This window comes from Ranitomeya imitator, chromosome 1 (assembly GCF_032444005.1).
Source record: "Ranitomeya imitator isolate aRanImi1 chromosome 1, aRanImi1.pri, whole genome shotgun sequence".
In the NCBI taxonomy this organism is placed as follows: Eukaryota; Metazoa; Chordata; class Amphibia; order Anura; family Dendrobatidae; genus Ranitomeya; species Ranitomeya imitator.
The window spans coordinates 454,090,227-454,111,159 of NC_091282.1; the positions used below are offsets into that span (position 1 = coordinate 454,090,227).

The window sequence follows — 20,933 nt, forward strand, 5'->3', positions numbered from 1 at the left end:
TTCTCCCCTTATCAGTGTTTGACGGCTGACTGCTGTATATTCAGATATACAGTAAATGTCTTAAATTCTTAATTAAAGGGAACCTGTCACCCCCAAAATGGAAGTTCAGCTAAGCCCACCAGCATCAGGGGCTTATCTACAGCATTACAGAATGCTGTAGATAAGCCACAAAATGTTACCTGAAAGATGAGAAAAAGAGGTTAGATTATACTCAACAATGGGTGGTCCCGCTGCGGTCCGGTCCGATGGGCGTCGTGGTCTGGGGCCTCCTATCTTCATAGGATGACGTCCTCTTCTTGTCTTCACGCTGCGGCTCCGATGCAGGTGTACTTTGTCTGCCAAGTTGAGGGCAGAGCAAAGTACTGAAGTGCGCAGGCGCCGGACCTCTCTGACCTTGCCCGGCGCCTGCGCACTGCTGTACTTTGCTCTGCCCTCAACAGGGCAGAAAAAGTAGGCCTGCGCCGGAGCCGCAGTGTGAACATAAGAAGAGGACGTCATCCTATGAAGATGGGAGGCTCCGGACCGCGACGCCCATCGGATCGGACCATACCGGAACCGCCCCTGGGTGAGTATAATATAACCTCTTTTTCTCATCTTTCAGCATACATCGGGGCTTATCTACAGCATTACAGAATGCTATTATTTTATTTGAAATTAAAGGGAATGTGTCAGCAGGATTTCACACCCCAAATCATTTATATGTGTTGCATACACATGTCAGGGGGGTATCATACACATGTCAAGGTCTATACTTGACATTGGCCTTTCTTGCATAGAATGGAATGAATTTCGTAACCTGTCATATATTATAGCACATTAGGTAAACTTTAGCTGTATTTCCATATAACATAATAGGAGTAAGGATATGAATAACATTAATGTGACAAACCATTACCAAAAAGATGTAGATGCTTGACAGGTACTTGGGGTGCTAAACAAAATCAAGCATGTAGTTGGCCACTGTGGTGTCCTATTAATGCTTTCAACTAGAAATCTGTATAATAGTTTCTTGGCAAAATTTACAGATTCTTTAATTATTATAGGACAGCATGATTGTATTTTATCAACGTATCATTCATTATACCAGCATTATGTGTTATGTTTCCAAAGTCCACTTACCTTTTATACAGAAGGATTGCTATTACAATACAGATGATGAACACAACAGCCAGAACCGGGCCAACCACCCAAATCAAGCCTTCTTCTTCATCTGTCATTGGTTGTGGATCAAGCTCCATTGACACCACTGGATCTGAATAAGGGCTTGTGGCATACATTGTCTGTATATAAAGAGAGCTGGGATTAGAAATGTGTGCAAAGCTTATCATGTTAGATCAAGCATTGACGAAACAAGGCATCTGTGCCAAACTTCAACAAGCAACGGGAGAAGGATACGTAAGAATTTACAAGAAAATAAAAATCATCCCATAATAAGAGTGTATCATATTTGCTGGCATGCTTTTAGTAGATGCTTGCATGATGCTGTCCAGCCTACAATGTGTAGGGACAGCCCTTTGATTTAGGGGATGATAAATATCAGTGATAAACAATATAAGATGGAATAACAGATGAACAACTAAATGCAGTGTCCTTTAAACTGTAATAATCTATTATTAATTATTATTACTAAAACAAACAAAATAAAAAAAATATTAATAATTTGCACACGGTGTCGATCTGAGGTGCCAAGAGCCCACCAGTAACGTTGACTTTTGTGTTTTATTGTTTAGCTACATGCAAACACATGTGTTACCCCCATTCCCAAATGTACCTGTTTCTATATAATGTCTTGTTTGTCAAATGAATAATGAAATACGACCTTTATCTGTGCATTATGAATGAAATATGCCCACTGCTGCTCTAATTGAAGGGTGGGTGGGCAATCCTGCAGAGGCCTACTGGAGAATTTACCAAGTCTCCTGTGGCTAGTCTAAACCTGTGTTAGTGACCACATCTTTTTCTCATGGGATTCAGGTTTAGGCTGGTTTTACACTTTCTGCATATTTTCGGCCCGTTTTTGCGGCCCCAATACATTTCTATGGGGCCGCAAAAATGGGCCGCAATAATTGCACGGCATGCCGTGCGCCATATGACCGTGAGGGCCATATTTATGGCCATGAAAAAGTATCGAGCCTGCTCGATATTTTTCACAGCTTACGGACACAGCCCCCATTGTAAATCAATGGGGCCGCAAAAACAACGGAAGGTTGTTTTTGCAGTGTGCCGTCACTTCCAGGTTTGCGGACCGCCGGTTTTTTCACAATACTTTTGCTATAGTATTGGGAAGCTGGAAAACGGCGATCTGCAAGCTTTTTGCGGTCCGATATTGCGGCAGACCTTGAAAATTTGCCAGCAAAAAAGGCCCGCAATAACGGGCTGCAAAAAACCCTGTAAGTGTAAAAGAAGCCCTAGGCTCCATTTTCTAAAAAAAGATTTTATTAAATGGAGGGGAGGTCTTTTTTTATAATGATAAGACAAATTGGGCACGTTCAGCTTAGTAAAAGGGTCCCTAAGGGGAGTGGAGCTCATTTATATGTATGGTCAATACAAGTTGGTACATGATTTGTTCCATCAAAGAACTGAACAACCACCAAATACATCAGACTTACGTTGGGTGAACCAAAAAACATAAGGGAAATCAGTTATTAGTCTTATGTATATGTGTGCCTTTCAACTCTTCCCCAACAGATGATGTCAGGAAGACAAGGATCCAGCATGTAGGAAATCGGACTAATGATCCTTTTGTTCTTGTTGAGATAAGCAGCCGCAAGAGAAGTTTGTAAGCGGCTTTCTACTAAAAACAAAATGATTGCCAGAGCTTGATGCTCCTTTGTATGGATGAGTCATGAGTAATGGTACGGTGTTCATTTTAGGATATGGTCACAAATCAAAGTCAAACATCAGAAATACTCTGTGTGATATCTGATTCTGATACTTGACTCTGATACCTAACTCTGATACCTGACTCTGATACCTGACTCTGATACCTGACTCTGATGCTTGACTCTGATGCTTGACTCTGATACCTAACTCTGATACTTGACTCTGATACCTTACTCTGAAACTTGACTCTGATACCTAACTCTGATACTTGACTCTGATACCTTACTCTGATACTTGACTCTGATACTTGACTCTGATACTTGACTCTGATACCTTACTCTGATACTTGACTCTGATACTTGACTCTGATACTTGACTCTGATACTTGACTCTGATACTTGACTCTGATACATTCAAGAAAAGAGGAGGGGGGAGAGGAAAAGTTAGGAGCTTGACAAGCCGAGATATGCATCTGTAAGCTGTTGCAAATGAATGTAACTGGTGGGTGCAGTACCTGCTGGTGATTTCAGCTGAAGTAGAAGAAAGGAAAAGGGAATATCCAGCACGTCCATCCAGTGTAAATGTCAAGTATCAGAGTTCGGTATCAGAGTCAAGTATCAGAGTAAGGTATCAGAGTAAGGCACCAGAGCCAAGTATCAGAGTTAGGTATCAGAGTCAAGTATCAGAGTAATGCATCAGAGTAAGGTATCAGAGTCAAGAATCAGAGTAAAGTATCAGAGTCAGGTATCAGAGTCAGGTATCAGAGTCAGGTATCAGAGTAAGGTATCAGAGTCAAGTATCAGAGTAAGGTATCTGTCATGATCCCAATGGCAGGGGATCACAAAAGGACAAACACACAAAAAACAGAACAAGCTCTAGGGTGATGGAAACTGAGCTGACCGCGATCCTGAACCTAATTCACAACACTAGCAGTAGCCGGGGAACGTGCCTACGATGATTCTAGACGTCTCGCGCCAGCCGAAGGACTAGCTTCCCCTATTAGAAGAAACAAAGACCTCTCTTGCCTCCAGAGAAACACCCCACAGAAATAGCAGCCCCCCACATGTAATGACGGTGAAATGAGAGGAAAGCACATACGTAGTAATGAAAACAGATTCAGCAAAATGAGGCCCGCTAAAACTAGATAGCAGAGGATACAAAAGTGAACTGCGCGGTCAGCGAAAAACCCTACAAAAAACCATCCTGAAATTACCTGAACTCATGTGCCAACTCATGGAACATGAGGAGTAATATCAGCCCACTAGAGCAACCAGCAACAAGGAATCACATAACTGCAAGCTGGACTAAAACAAAAATAAAGCAAAACATGGAACAGGAAAATCAAAAACTTAGCTTGTCCTGAAGATTACTAAAGCGGAAAGCAGAGGTAACAAGACACACTGATTACATTGATCGCCGGCGAGGAAATGACAAGAAAGCCAGGTTAAATAGGAAACTCCCATATCCTGATAGAACAGGTGGACACCAGAGACCGCAGAGAACACAAGTCACCCAGTACCATCTGTAACCACCAGAGGGAGCCCAAAAACAGAATCCACAACAGTACCCCCCCCTTGAGGAGGGGTCACCGAACCCTCACGAGAACCACCAGGGCGACCAGGATGAGCCCTATGAAATGCACGGACCAAATCAGCAGCATGAACATCAGAGGCAACCACCCAAGAATTATCCTCCTGACCATAACCCTTCCACTTGACCAAATACTGAAGTTTCCGTCTGGAAACACGAGAATCCAAGATCTTCTCCACAACATACTCCAATTCTCCCTCCACCAGCACCGGAGCAGGAGGCTCAAGCGAAGGAACAACAGGTACCTCATACTTCCGCAACAACGACCGATGGAACACATTATGAATAGCAAACGATGCCGGGAGATCCAAACGAAACGACACAGGGTTAAGAATTTCCAAGATCCTATAGGGACCGATGAACCGAGGCTTGAACTTAGGAGAAGAGACCTTCATAGGAACAAAACGAGAAGACAACCACACCAAGTCCCCAACTCGAAGTCGAGGACCCACGCGGCGACGGCGATTAGCAAACTGCTGAGCCCGCTCCTGGGACAACTTCAAATTGTCCACCACATGACTCCAAATCTGATGCAACCTATCCACCACCATGTCCACTCCAGGACAATCAGAAGGCTCCACCTGACCAGAGGAAAAACGAGGATGAAACCCCGAATTACAAAAGAAAGGAGAAACCAAGGTAGCAGAACTAGCCCGATTATTAAGGGCAAATTCGGCAAGCGGCAAAAAGGTAACCCAGTCATCTTGATCAGCAGAAACAAAACACCTTAAATAAGTTTCCAAGGTCTGATTAGTTTGTTCCGTCTGGCCATTCGTCTGAGGATGGAATGCAGACGAAAAGGACAAATCAATGCCCATCTTAGCACAGAACGTCCGCCAAAATCTAGACACAAACTGGGATCCCCTGTCAGAAACAATGTTCTCAGGAATCCCATGCAAACGAACCACGTTCTGAAAAAACAGAGGGACCAACTCAGAGGAGGAAGGTAACTTAGGCAAGGGTACCAGATGAACCATCTTAGAAAAGCGGTCACACACAACCCAGATGACGGACATTTTTTGAGAGACAGGGAGATCCGAAATAAAGTCCATGGAAATGTGCGTCCAAGGCCTCTTCGGGATAGGCAAAGGTGACAACAATCCACTGGCCCGAGAACAGCAAGGCTTAGCCCGAGCGCAAACTTCACAAGACTGCACAAAAGAACGCACATCCCTCGACAAGGAAGGCCACCAAAAAGACCTGGCCACCAAGTCTCTAGTACCAAATATTCCAGGATGACCTGCCAATGCAGAAGAATGGACCTCGGAGATGACTCTACTGGTCCAATTATCCGGAACAAACAGTCTTTCAGGCGGACAACGATCAGGTTTATCCGCCTGAAACTCCTGCAAAGCACGTCGCAAGTCTGGGAAGACAGCCGACAAAATCACCCCATCCCTAAGGATACCAGTGGGCTCAGAATTTCCAGGGGAATCAGGCACAAAACTCCTAGAAAGAGCATCCGCCTTCACATTCTTTGAACCTGGCAGGTATGAAACCACAAAATCGAAACGGGAGAAAAACAGTGACCAACGAGCCTGTCTAGGATTCAGACGCTTGGCAGACTCAAGGTAAATCAGATTTTTGTGATCAGTCAAGACCACCACACGATGTCTAGCACCCTCAAGCCAATGACGCCACTCCTCAAATGCCCACTTCATGGCCAAAAGCTCCCGATTACCAACATCATAATTCCGCTCAGTGGGCGAAAACTTTCTAGAAAAGAACGCACATGGCTTCATCACCGAGCAATCGGAGCTTCTCTGTGACAAAACCGCCCCCGCTCCAATCTCAGAAGCATCAACCTCAACCTGAAAAGGAAGCGAAACATCTGGCTGACGCAACACAGGAGCAGAAGAAAACCGGCGCTTAAGTTCCTGAAAGGCCTCCACAGCCGCAGGAGACCAATCAGCAACATCAGCACCCTTCTTAGTCAGATCTGTCAAAGGCTTAACAACACTAGAAAAATTAGTTATGAAACGACGATAAAAATTAGCAAAGCCCAAGAACTTCTGTAGACTCTTAAGAGATGTAGGCTGCGTCCAGTCACAAATAGCTTGAACCTTGACGGGATCCATCTCAATAGTAGAAGGGGAAAAAATATACCCCAAAAAAGAAATCTTCTGGACTCCAAAGAGACACTTTGAACCTTTTACAAACAAAGAATTGGCCCGCAGGACCTGAAACACCTTCCTGACCTGCTGAACATGGGACTCCCAGTCATCAGAAAAAACCAAAACATCATCCAAATACACAATCATAAATTTATCCAGATATTCACGGAAAATATCGTGCATAAAGGACTGGAAGACAGAAGGAGCATTAGAAAGTCCAAAAGGCATCACCAAATACTCAAAATGGCCCTCAGGCGTATTAAATGCGGTTTTCCACTCATCACCCTGCTTAATCCGCACAAGATTATACGCACCCCGAAGATCAATCTTAGTGAACCATTTAGCCCCCTTAATGCGAGCGAACAAATCAGTCAACAATGGCAAAGGATACTGATATTTGACCGTAATCTTATTCAAAAGACGGTAATCTATACAAGGCCTCAAGGAACCATCTTTTTTGGCCACGAAAAAAAACCCTGCTCCCAAAGGAGACGAAGATGGACGGATATGTCCCTTTTCCAAGGACTCCTTAACATAATCCCGGATAGCAGTATGCTCTGGCACTGACAGATTGAACAAACAACCTTTAGGAAATTTACTGCCAGGAATCAAATCTATAGCACAATCGCAATCCCTGTGAGGAGGAAGCGAATTGAGCTTAGGCTCCTCAAAAACATCCCGATAATCAGACAAAAATACAGGAACCTCAGAAGGAGTAGATGAAGCGATAGAAATCGGAGGTGCATCATCATGAACCCCCCCTGACATCCCCAGCTTAACACAGACATCGTTTTCCAGTCCAAGACTGGGTTATGAGTTTGTAACCATGGCAGACCAAGCACTAAGACATCATGTAAATTATACAGTACCAGGAAGCGAATCACCTCCTGATGAACGGGAGTCATACGCATGGTCACTTGTGTCCAGTACTGAGGTTTATTCATAGCCAAAGGTGTAGAGTCAATTCCTTTCAAAGGAATAGGGACTTCCAGAGGCTCCAGACTAAACCCACAGCGGTTGACAAATGACCAATCCATAAGACTCAGGGCAGCGCCTGAATCCACATAGGCATCGACGGAAATGGCTGATAATGAACAAATCAGAGTCACAGACAGAATGAACTTAGACTGTAAAGTACTAATGGCAACAGACTTATCAACCTTTTTTGTGCGTTTAGAGCATGCTGATATAACATGAGCTGAATCACCACAATAAAAACACAACCCATTTTTCCGCCTATAGTTTTGCCGTTCACTTCTGGACTGAATTCTATCACATTGCATTGTCTCAGGTGCCTGTTCAGAAGACACCGCCAAATGGTGCACAGGTTTGCGCTCCCGTAAACGCCGATCAATCTGAATAGCCATAGTCATAGACTCATTCAGACCTGTAGGCGCAGGGAACCCCACCATAACATCTTTAATGGCCTCAGAAAGGCCATCTCTGAATCTTGCAGCCAGGGCGCACTCATTCCACTGAGTAAGCACCGACCATTTCCGAAATTTCTGACAATATAATTCTGCTTCATCTTGCCCCTGAGAGAGAGCCAATAAAGCTTTTTCAGCCTGAATCTCTAGGTTAGGTTCCTCATAGAGCAAACCCAATGCCAGAAAAAACGCATCCACATTGAGCAACGCAGGATCCCCTGGTGCCAATGCAAATGCCCAATTCTGAGGGTCACCCCGCAGGAAAGATATTACAATCTTGACTTGCTGAGCAGGGTCTCCAGAGGAGCGAGATTTCAAAGAAAGAAACAACTTGCAATTGTTCCTAAAATTCAGAAAACTAGATCTATCTCCGGAAAAAAACTCTGGGATAGGAATTCTAGGTTCAGACATAGGAGCATGTACAACAAAATCTTGTATATTTTGAACCTTAGCAGCAAGATTATTCAGGCTGGAAGCCAAACTCTGGACGTCCATGATAAACAGCTGAGGTCAGAGCCATTCAAGGATTAAGAGGAGGTAAGACGCAGCAAACTCTGAGGGAAGAAAAAAAAAAAAAACTTCCTCAGACTACTTTTCCTCCTACTTCAGCCAATATGATTACCACTTTTTGGCCGGCGATACTGTCATGATCCCAATGGCAGGGGATCACAAAAGGACAAGCACACAAAAAACAACAAGCTCTAGGGTGATGGAAACTGAGCTGACCGCGATCCTGAACCTAATTCACAACACTAGCAGTAGCCGGGGAACGTGCCTACGATGATTCTAGACGTCTCGCGCCAGCCGAAGGACTAGCTTCCCCTATTAGAAGAAACAAAGACCTCTCTTGCCTCCAGAGAAACACCCCACAGAAATAGCAGCCCCCCACATGTAATGACGGTGAAATGAGAGGAAAGCACATACGTAGTAATGAAAACAGATTCAGCAAAATGAGGCCCGCTAAAACTAGATAGCAGAGGATACAAAAGTGAACTGCGCGGTCAGCGAAAAACCCTACAAAAAACCATCCTGAAATTACCTGAACTCATGTGCCAACTCATGGAACATGAGGAGTAATATCAGCCCACTAGAGCAACCAGCAACAAGGAATCACATAACTGCAAGCTGGACTAAAACAAAAATAAAGCAAAACATGGAACAGGAAAATCAAAAACTTAGCTTGTCCTGAAGATTACTAAAGCGGAAAGCAGAGGTAACAAGTCACACTGATTACATTGATCGCCGGCGAGGAAATGACAAGAAAGCCAGGTTAAATAGGAAACTCCCATATCCTGATAGAACAGGTGGACACCAGAGACCGCAGAGAACACAAGTCACCCAGTACCATCTGTAACCACCAGAGGGAGCCCAAAAACAGAATCCACAACAGGTATCAGAGTCAAGTATCAGAGTTAGGTATCAGAGTCAAGTATCAGAGTTAGGTATCAGAGTCAAGTATCAGAGTTAGGTATCAGAGTCAAGTATCAGAGTTAGGTATCAGAGTCAAGTATCAGAATCAGATATCAGACAGAGTATTTCTGATGTTTGACTTTGATTTGTGACCATGTCCTAAAATGAACACCGTACAATAGCTACTGGCTGAAAAATCAGGTGAAACATTGTTTAGCTGAGAGCTATCTATTGTGTATGGGAGGGGCGCTTTACAAAGGATTCGGAACATTAATTAAATGTGGAGGTAAGGTGATTCTGACATTTAAACAGGAAAGAGTTCTTTCTAGTTAGAGCAGTCAGACTGTGATATGCCCTAGTATAAGAGGTAGTAAATCCAAATACTACTTCTGCATTTAACAAAGGTTTGGATGCTTATTTCATACTAGATGGTGGCCCGATTCTAACGTATCGGGTATTCTAGAATATGTATGTAGTTTATTTACAAAGTTTTCACAATAATGCAATTTACACACAGGATTCGGCTGGCCGGCCGTGAGCAATTAGCGAAGCCACATAGTATATTGCCCAGCCACATAGTTTATTGCACAGCCACGTAGTATATAGCACAGCCCACATAGTATATTGCTCAGCCACGTAGTATATTGCCGAGCCACGTAATATATTGCTCAGCCACATAATATATTGCTCAGCCACGTAGTATATTGCCCAGCCACGTAGTATATTGCCCAGCCACATAGTATATTGCTCAGCCACGTAGTATATTGCCGAGCCACGTAGTATATAGCACAGACATGTAGTATATTGCCCAGCCACGTAATATATTGCACAGCCACGTAGTATATAGCACAGAGACGTAGTATATAACACTGCCCATGCAGTATATAACACAGGCCACATAGTATATAACACAGGCCACATAGTATATAGCACAGCGATGTAGTATATTGCCCAGCCACGTAATATATACCACAGCCACGTAGTATATAGCACAGCCACGTAATATATTGCACAGCCACGTAGTATATTGCACAGCCACGTAGTATATAGCACAGAGACGTAGTATATAACACAACCCATGCAGTATACAACACAGGCCACATAGTATATAGCACAGACACGTAGTATATAGCACAGACACACAGTATATGGTCAGCCACGTAATATATTGCACAGCCACGTAGTATATTGCACAGCCACGTAGTATATACCACAGAGACGTAGTATATAACACTGCCCATGCAGTATAGAGCACAGCGATGTAGTATATTGCCCACCCACGTAGTATATAGCACAGCCCACATAGTATACAGCACAGAGATGTAGTATATAGCACAGCCCACGCAGTATCTAACACAGCCCACGTAGTATATAGCAATGTGGGCAACATATCCCTGTTAAAAAAATAATTAAAATAAAAAATAGTTATATACTCACCCTCCGTCGATCCCCGGATCCAGCCGAGGCGTTTACCGATGCTTCTCACGATGCTCCAGTCCCAAGAGTGCATTGCGGTCTCGCAAGATGATGACATAGCGGTCGCTGATTGGTCGCGCCGGCTGGGCATGAGCAATCAGCGAAGCGGGATTTAAATCATGCAGCAATGTCACTGATTGGTCGCGCCGGCTGGGCGCGACCAATCAGCGAAGCGTGATTTAAATCCTGCGCCAATGTCGCCAATTGGTCACGCCGGCTGACCGCGACCAATCAGCGAAGCAGGATTAAAATCCCACGCCAATGTTGCCGATTGGTCCCGCCGGCTGACCGTGAGCAATCAGCAAAACGGGATTTAAATCACGTGGCAATGTTGCTGATTGGACGTGCCGGCTGGGCACGAGCAATCAGCAAAACTGGATTTTAATCCCGCGCCAATGTCACTGATTGGTCGCGCCGGCTGGGCATGAGCAATCAGCGAAGCGGGATTTAAATCATGCAGCAATGTCACTGATTGGTCGCGCCGGCTGGGCGCGACCAATCAGCGAAGCGTGATTTAAATCCTGCGCCAATGTCGCCAATTGGTCACGCCGGCTGACCGCGACCAATCAGCGAAGCAGGATTAAAATCCCACGCCAATGTCGCCGATTGGTCGCGCCGGCTGACCGTGAGCAATCAGCAAAGCAGGATTTAAATCCTGCGGCAATGTCGCCGATTGGTCGCGTCTGTTGACCGCGACCGATCAAGCGAAGCGGGGTTTAAATCCCGCGCCAATGTCGCCGATTGGAGGGAGCGGCCAGTTTGCGGCCGGACTGTGCCCGACACTCCCAAGAGTGCATTGCGGTCTCGCGAGATGATGACGTCATCATCTCACAAGACTGCAATGCATGGACTGGACTGTCGCGAGGAGCGAGAAAGGCCTGCACTGTATCCGGGGGGCCGACAGAAGGTGAGTATATAATGATTTTTAATTTTTTTTTATTATTTTTAACATTAGATCTTTTTACTATTGATGCTGCATAGTGCGAAGTGCGTTAGCCGCGGCAAAAAGCGGTCCGTTAACGCTGTCATTTACCCTGTCTGAGTGCTGACTGGAGGGGAGTATGGAGCGGGTGCCGGGCACTGACTGGACGGAAGTATGGAGGGACTAATTCTCGGCCGGACTGTGCCAGTCACTGATTCAATCAATCAGCGATGCGGGATTTCCGGGACAGACAGACAGACGGAAGTGACCCTTAGACAATTATATAGTAGATGATATGGTAATGTTGATCCTACAAAATCTTGTGATGGATAATGTATACCGTAATTGATCTAGAAAGGTGATGAACCTGTGTCATAACCACATTCTTAGCGATAGGTATCCTGAAGGACATTTTACAACACCCCAACACTTTCAAGATATTACTTATTTTCTGTCATCCTTACTATTCGGTGCTCAATAAGACGCAGCTGTATATACATTGTATTTGCATACATGTCATTAAAGTAACAGCTCATTACAACTGGATATGCTGATGATTTCTAACAGATGAAATTTCGAATAAATGCTGTTTACCGTACATTATATGCTAATAAAAAAAGGTCAAATCAAATATCTGTGTTTTGCTCCAATAAATTAGATTGTAATAAACAGTCATTTTTTTCCCAGAAAGCTGTAATTTGCTTATATATTAGCTATAAATTGGCAGAATATAACGTTCTGTGCATGCCCCTTATCATGGGGCTGTAATGATGTTTGCAGTAAAAGCTATTTATTCATGCAATCCCCAGACAAAGCAGGAACCTTTCATTTTCCACAGGCATTTTAAAATATATAACTGCTGGAAAGTTCATGCCTCAGTACTTTCTGTAATAATCTCCGAGAGGAAGGTCTATCAATTGTGGGGCATCTCTGAACAGGAAATGCAGAAATTGCTACCACTTTTCACTCTAGCAGGAGTCAAGCGGTATCAGATATTATTCAATAAATTGCTAATTATAGTCATGGTACTACAAGGGGGAGAATTAGAAACTTAATGCAAGTCATTTCCCAAGTAATTAGAAATAACACATGCTTTAATCCAGAGAGCATGTGAGGAACTAATGATAGATTATGTACAAGGCACAGAAATGACCAGATACGTACAAATATCACGGTGAATGTAATAACAATGAGATTATTTGGGAAGACACCAATTACCATTTTCTAATATAAAATTTTTATTACCCTATTTTTACTTATTTCTTATTTCATTTTTAAGTTGGTAAAAAAGCAAGGTTGGATGCTTTCCCAACGTCAATTGTCTTGGTATAATGACGTGTGAATACTTATCACAGGTAAACTGTCCCTCGTGCAAGACATGGGCATAAAATAAAGGATATATCACTGAAAGTACACTTAGGGTAGTGAAAAAGGAAGACAGCACACCACTTAAGAAAAAAAATAGAAAATGTGATTTAATAGCCCATTGGGGCCTTTTCCAAGCCTACACTTAGCTATGCAGTTTCCCATGAATAGGGTATTTTTACTACTGAAGGTGCGCAATGTAGGAAGAAAGGGCGGAGTTGCCAGAAGAGATTATCGATGGTCCTCCTGTATGGATCCTCATGTAAGTATCCTCCTGTATGTTTCTGAAACTTTTTGATCACATTTCGCTTTACTGTTTGAGAGCACAAATGATCAAAAACTGCAATGATATACGCTATTACCATATATACTCGAGTACAAGCTGAGATTTTCAGCTCATTTTTTTAGGCTGAAAGTCCTCCTCTCAGCTTATACTCGAGTCATACCCTGGGGTTGGCAGGGGCGGGGGAGCGGCTGGGGGTTGTCTAATTATACTTACCTGTTCCTGGCGCAGTCCCTGGCTCCCCAGCTTCTTCCTGAAGTGAGCGGTCACATGGTACCGGTCATTACAGTAATGAATATGCGGCTCCACCTCCCATAAGGGTGGAGCCGCATATTCATTACTGTAATGAGCGGTAACGGTGACCGCTCAATACAGGAAGTAGCTGCGACGCCGAGGAAGCAGGGACTGCACCGCGCCAGGAGCAGGTGAGTATATGGGGAGGGGGAGCGCTGCGCGATATTTACCTGCTCCTTGTTCCGGGCGCCGGTCTGTCTTCAGCATCTTCTGCAGTGATGCTCAGGTCAGAGGGCGCGATGACGTGGTTAGTGCACGCCCTCTGACTGAACATCAGTGCAGAAGACACTGAAGATGGAGCGGCGCCTGGAACAAAGTCAGGTGAATATTGAAAGTGCCGGAGCGAAAGAGGCGAGTATGTGATTTTTTTATTGCAGCAACAGCAAATGGGGCAAGTGTCTGTATGGAGCATCTTATGGGGCATAATCAACGTTTGTGCAGCACTATATGCACAAATATCTTTATGGAACATCTTATGGGGCCATAATCAACGTTTGTGCAGCACTATATGGCGCAAATATCTTTATGGAGCATCTTATGGGGCTATAATTAACGTTTGTGGAGCATTATATGCGGCAAGTGTCTGTATGGAGCATCTTATGGGGCCATAATCAACATTTGTGCAGCACTATATGGGGCAAATATCTTTATGGAGCATCTTATGGGGCCATAATCAACATTTGTGCAGCACTATATGGCGCAAATATCTTTATGGAGCTTCTTATGGGGCCATAATCAACGTTTGTGCAGCATTATATGGCGCAAATATCTTTATGGAGCATCTTGTGGGGCCATAATCAACATTTGTGCAGCACTATATGGCGCAAATATCTTTATGGAGCTTCTTATGGGGCCATAATCAACGTTTGTGCAGCATTATATGGGGCAAATATCTTTATGGAGCATCTTATGGGGCCATAATCAACATTTGTGCAGCACTATATGGCGCAAATATCTTTATGGAGCTTCTTATGGGGCCATAATCAACGTTTGTGCAGCATTATATGGCGCAAATATCTTTATGGAGCATCTTGTGGGGCCATAATCAGCAGTTGTGCAGCACTATATGAGGCAAATATCTTTATGGAGCATCTTATGGGGCCATAATTAACGTTTGTGGAGCACTATATGGGGCAAGTGTCTGTATGGAGCATCTTAAAGGGCCATAATCAAGGTTTGTGCAGCACTATATTGGGCAAATGTGTCTATGGAGCATCTTATGGGGCCATTATTAACCTTTATGCAGGATTACATGGGGCATATTTTAATATGGAGCATCTTATGGGGCCATCATAAACTTTATGGAGCATTATATGGGGTTCCTGATTCAATATGGATATTCAAAAACACTTAACCTACTGATGTCTCAATTAATTTTACTTTTATTGGTATCTATTTTTACTTTTGACATTTACCGGTAGCTGCTGCATTTTCCACCCTAGGCTTATACCCGAGTCATTAAGTTTTCCCAGTTTTTTGTGGCAAAATTAGGGGACGGCTTATAATCGGGTCAGCTTATACTCAAGTATATATGGTAATTAGATTTTTTAAAAGGAATCTGACACCAGTTTTTGGCTACCACTGATTTCTAATTTTCTGTGTATACTGTCCAGAATGCTGCCAACCAGTAATAATGGGAGCGTGATTGGACTACCTGGCCAAGTAGTCCACTAATGATTAGTGGAACGATTAAACAATTTTCTAAAACCACACAACCCAGTAAGTGATACATGCCTCTGTCTCTACATTATGCAGTCCATCAGATAAGGTGGCAAAGACCTGGTGACAGACACCCTTTAAGCACCACTAAGAGTTAAAGGGAACCGGTCATGTCATTTTTGTGTATTAAACTGCCCCCAATGTGTTGTTAGTGATGCAATATGCACCATTAACATGTTTTTCCCTAAGAAAAGGTCCCAGTATATGTCTTATAAAAACAATTTTTATCCTTAGGTGATTGCATCACATACCGTTTGTTTCAGTAATAGGGGTGGTGCTTTGTAATGTTCCGGATTGGCGCTTTGTAATGGTTCAGTCACGGTCACTGAGGGTCCTGTTTTAATTATTTACACCCACCGCATTGTGATTGTTATGACTGGCTCAACGTCATGGCAACCACCTAACAAATCCCGAGCATGCACGCTGCCCATCGGCTCCCCGGGTACGTGCCCTGACACTGGGTGTACAGCCCCAGATTCATGACAGATGTGCGTATGCTCTGGAGCCGCTGTGAGTCACTGGCTATATGACGTTTTGTGAATGCCAGCTGCTCCGGAGCATGCGTACATCTGATATGATTTAATAAACTAATCAAATGGTTACAGTATCAAAAATTAAGTACATTAGTTACTAAACTATTTCCAGTTTTTCAAAAATTCTAATTCAGACTTGGCTTACTATTTGATGTATCACCCCAAGATTTATTTCATTAACATCAATAATTCAGCATAGCCTTGATCCTACTCACCAGTTCAGTGTGCTCGATTATCGCAAGAACAAAGAACACATATTCTTGTCCATTTTGCAGTTGCTTGTTCTCAAAGCCACCATAATTTTTCTGATCTCCCAGTGTAAACTCCGTTGGAAGAACATCAAAGTGAGCTGCAATGTAAGGTTTGGATTCAACTTCCCTCCTAAATCGAATACTTCTTCGCTTCCTTGAAATATCCTTCAAGAGCTGAAAGGAAAGATAAAATGTTGTTTTTTCTAAACTTGTATTTATATAGTAATCGCTCTATAAATGGTGAAGGTAAAATCTACATTAGCTTCCAGTTAAGAGTGGTCTCTTATTTTACATTAAGGCCTTTACGTTTTACGTGCTTCTGATCTCTTTCTTGGCAATGTATAAATCTATGTCATCAGCAAATCAGATGATTTCCCTTACTATTACAGTGACACAGGTCTTACTATCATCTTACCAGAGTGAGGTCCAAATCTGGTGAGATTCTCTTCTCTGGAGAGGGTTACTAACTGACTATATATAGCATAGTTGCCTGAGCTAGGTTGTTAGTTTGCCTTGCATACTTGCTAGGTGTCACATAGTGTTCCATTGAAGATAGGGCTGAAGTCTCGCGAGACTTCACAAATCTCGCAAGACATCGGCACTATCTTCAATAGAGCACAGTGACCCGCTCCACTGCACAGGCGACAGATTTCCAGCCCCGCAGTGTGAATATGTCATAACACACTGCGGAGTGGGATCTGGGGTCTCCGCTACACGTTAGACAAAGAGAGGTAGTACCCGAAGGCAAGACGGGGGATGATGGACGGCTGCGAGGCGGTTGAGTCAGGGGGTGAAAACATACCTCCCTGACTCAATAGAGGTATGGTGGGAAATTTATAAGTGTCATTATTTCAGCGTTCTTAGGGATAATAAACATAAGAGCCACCTTCACGGAATGCAGCCTTAGTGCCGGGGCAAGGTGCAGGAGCACCGCTGATTCACGCTGCAAACAAGGTCCACAGACACAATAGGCATCCTATACCACCACAACTGATTTTCTGGGATTATTAGCCCCTGGATACTGCAGGGACATCCCTTCCTTAAGTTCTGCTCCCATACTGCACCTAGCTTCAGTGACCTATAAGTGAGACCCGGGAGGGGTCGAATCATTAGAAATCTGTGTCCCATATCATTTTTCCAGTGTATATATGCTATCTGATTGATTTTGTGCATATTGAATAAACTGTTAATGTCTGAAAGATATTCCACTAAGGATGTGCAGTGAATCTTTGTCTACGGATATTGGACCTTTGGTCCGTTACACCAGCACCCCGCATTATTATAGAGTGCAGGCCAATTTTTTGTAACTGAATAACATTGGTCAGAGGGCTGTTTGTGTGGGAAACAACGCCAATAAGCGAGAAAGATACAACGGCGCGGAAGCACACAGCTGCCTTGTCATAGTTGTATATCTTTTACGGGAGGATGGAATACGTGTGGCCCGCTGCAGCAATGGAATATGCACTAAAATTCAATCTACTTGCAAATATTTTAGTGCTTTCTAGAACCCTTCACGCGACCATTTGCAGACATTATCTTTTTAACAATATATTTAAATTAGTTTAATGATTATTCCCCGCCATCATATCAATAATGCATTGAAATGTAAGTGCTGGAGAGGCTAATAGAGGGTCACAGAATTGGTCTCTAGGTAAATCAGCCACAATGAGCGGATTTCCATGATGAAAACAGTGAAATGAAAGGCCACATAACTCAGAACACTATTGAAGACAACGACGGAGGAGCAAAAAAAAAAGAACAGCTTATTTAGAAGCATATTTTCCCCTTTCACAAAACGTTTCATGTGGTGAATGCAGTTCTGGGAGATATATGAAGGTCTTTGGTCCTTTATCAGGAATCATTTTCATTTTCCAGTCAATGCATATCTTATTTCCTCCACCATTAATTCTACAATGAGGCCTCAACTCTTCATTATACTGGTACAAAGTGGGAAGCAAACCCATTCTGACCCAAAAAATTCTGAATTAATAAATGTTCTTTATCAAACTATTACACACATTAACGCACCACAAAGTACAGGATGATTAAAATGGCACTTTGTTATGGCAACCAGCTCCACACAGCCAGGCAATGTAATGTGAAGAAAGTTCAATGTCACCCCTTCTTTTATCCTTTGAAACTTTGCTCTGTGCTACAATATTTCAAGGTTACAGCTAAGTCTTAAGCTTACAATGGTCCTCAATTATATGCATGCTTCTAATTGTTGCTGTGTAAGTATTACAGTCTTATGCATTTCTTTCTTCTTCGTTAAACACTATTTACTATATACACATGTATTATAACTTAATAGGTAGAAATATTCAAGCTGTGTGATGTATTAGCACAACACATGAACTGTGTTACAGTATGGGGTCAATATCAATGAAAACAATGTTGTAGATGACATTTTAGGCCCCTGCTGCTCAAATGCCTCGCTGATGTTACACAACACTATATGTTGTCAACCCAACAGTAGTTATTTGCCGTCATATATTTCTGGCAATGAGAAATTATGTTCTGGTCCAAAAATGTTCCCACTTTCTGAACATTTACATGCCTAGGTGACATTTTTATTTTAAGGTAATCTGTCAGTAAACATCAGATTTCCCAACTGCATGTAAGGGTAGTAGCATGTCTCTGTAAAGCTAATCCATTGACATCTTTAAATCTTCTATCTGTTGCTGCATTCCCAGGAGTTCATAAGAATTCCTGTTTTAATTCATAAGCAAGTGAAGAATTCAGTATTCTGAGCATAACAGAGCAATTCTTGAGCCTCTGCCTGCAGATCTGGATTTTCCACCTATCACCTGCCTCTTTGGCTTCATTGATAGCTCACTGTCTGTGTGAAGTCAGGAGCTAGTCAAGGAAATCAAACAGTGAGCTGATAAGCAACCTAAAGAAGCTTTTCCTGGGTGGGAAAACAAAAGGCAGTGGATCCTTAAGTGTTATATCATGCCCAGATGCTTTAATGCCTCATTTACATATGAGTTAAAAGGCTGATTTTTGGAAATGCAGCAACAGATAGAAGATATTAAGGAGTCCACAGATTTCCATTTCAAAGAGAAGCATGCCCAAATATTTTTTATAGTAAAATGATATATTCCATAATATAACATGGGCAGGCAATAAAAAGGCGTCTGACAAATAATGGCACATTGTCATTTCCAGTTTTCTTCTGCTATGACAGACAGAAAACCAGACATTTGTAGTGAGATGTAACCACAGCTTTATATGTGAATATTAAAGATGGTTCATTCATAGGGTATCTTTTTGTAGGGATATCTGTTAAAAGTGATGATATTTTCATTACTTAGACTCCATATACCATATGCCATGGATGGATCACTATTTCAGTAAGGGAGTGTTTCTATGTTTCCTTTCAATATCCCATTATCTGATTTCATGCTATGGAAACTTGTCCTTTAAAACTCTATTTATTCAGATAAAAAAAATTAAACATGTTATAGGAAAGTTGTTGCCACTTGCACATTTCCCCTGCAATGATTCTACATTTCTAATGAATGGGTGCTGTATAATACGAGACAGTACCAAGTTACAGGATACAGCACATATATGAGTCTTGGTTTGTCTTTCTTGGACCACTTTTTGAAGGTACTACTATCCACGGCATACAGGAAGACACCATAAGGCCTTGTATTATGGAGCGTTGTAGTGACCCAGACCAAGTCAACTAGCCATCACAATTTGATCCTTGTCAAAGATACTCATATGCTTACACTTGCTCTTTTAGTCTGCTTCTAACTTGAAGAACTGACTGTTCACTTGCTGCCTAAAATATCTAGCTCCTGATAGGTTCCATTATCATAAAATAATCAATTAACCACTTGTCAATGGTTTTATTTGTATGGCTGAGTGCGTTATATAGAAGGACATGGATAAATCCTAGACCGATCTTAGTCAAGGACTAAGGCTGCATTGACATTGTGCGATGACCAGTGTTAAACGACCACAAAGTGCCAACATGGTTGGTCATCAGCAGTCGTTTAATAGCCTGCTTTCATCGACAGATTGCACTTCACGTGTGCACTGAACAAACTAGTTCACATTGCGTTAGGGCAGTCCGTTTAGCGCATTGCGCTACGGACTGCGCCAACGCAATGTCCCAAAAGGGATCGCATTTGCCGATCCCGCTAGCGCAGATACCCGATCCGAAACTAACAGGACATCGCTAGCGCGTGCCAAAAATGGCATGTGCTAGCGATGCGCTAGAGATCCGTTAGCACATTGGCATCAATGGGTGCGCTAACGGATCCGTTGCATGGCGTTAATTGCGACAATTTCGTCATGTAACGGAGTCTGCTAGCGTTAACCCATTAACGCAATGTGAACCTAGCCTTATAGATCGTTCTATTCTGTGCGCTTAGACTGCCATTGTTCTCAGCAGCACAGGTCCACTTTCCACAAGACGATGCACTGCCGAGAACTATGATTTCTTGGGTAAAGCAAAAGATCATTTCACCCGACGAACAATCATTTTGTTTGTTAGTCAGATTGTTTGGCAGCCTGTTTAGATCTACGATTATTGTGAAATGAGTCTTCCCAGAAATGCTTGTTCACGAGTGTAAATGGGCCTTAATGCTCCAAGTCTAATGGAGTGAATGCAATGTTATCATGACAGCAGCTCACAAAAGCTTATCAGATAACTGTATGCAGGTGGCTTTTTTTAATGCTGCTTCGCTGATTACTCCAAGGCATCACATTGGAT

General features: G+C 42.9%; 1 protein-coding gene across 36 annotated transcripts in view; it reads right to left on the reverse strand.

Moving 5' to 3' along the window:
- Nucleotides 1-20,933, reverse strand: part of PTPRD (protein tyrosine phosphatase receptor type D) — an 878,514-nt gene that overhangs the window by 142,602 nt on the left and 714,979 nt on the right. For all 36 annotated transcript variants that reach the window (XM_069764541.1, XM_069764828.1, XM_069764762.1 and 33 more), the window contains 2 exons: nt 16,172-16,381; nt 1,120-1,280 (listed from right to left, as the gene is read on the reverse strand). In XM_069764541.1, coding sequence (XP_069620642.1) covers nt 1,120-1,280; nt 16,172-16,381 — 371 coding nt within the window. The remainder of the gene's footprint in view (nt 1-1,119; nt 1,281-16,171; nt 16,382-20,933) is intronic.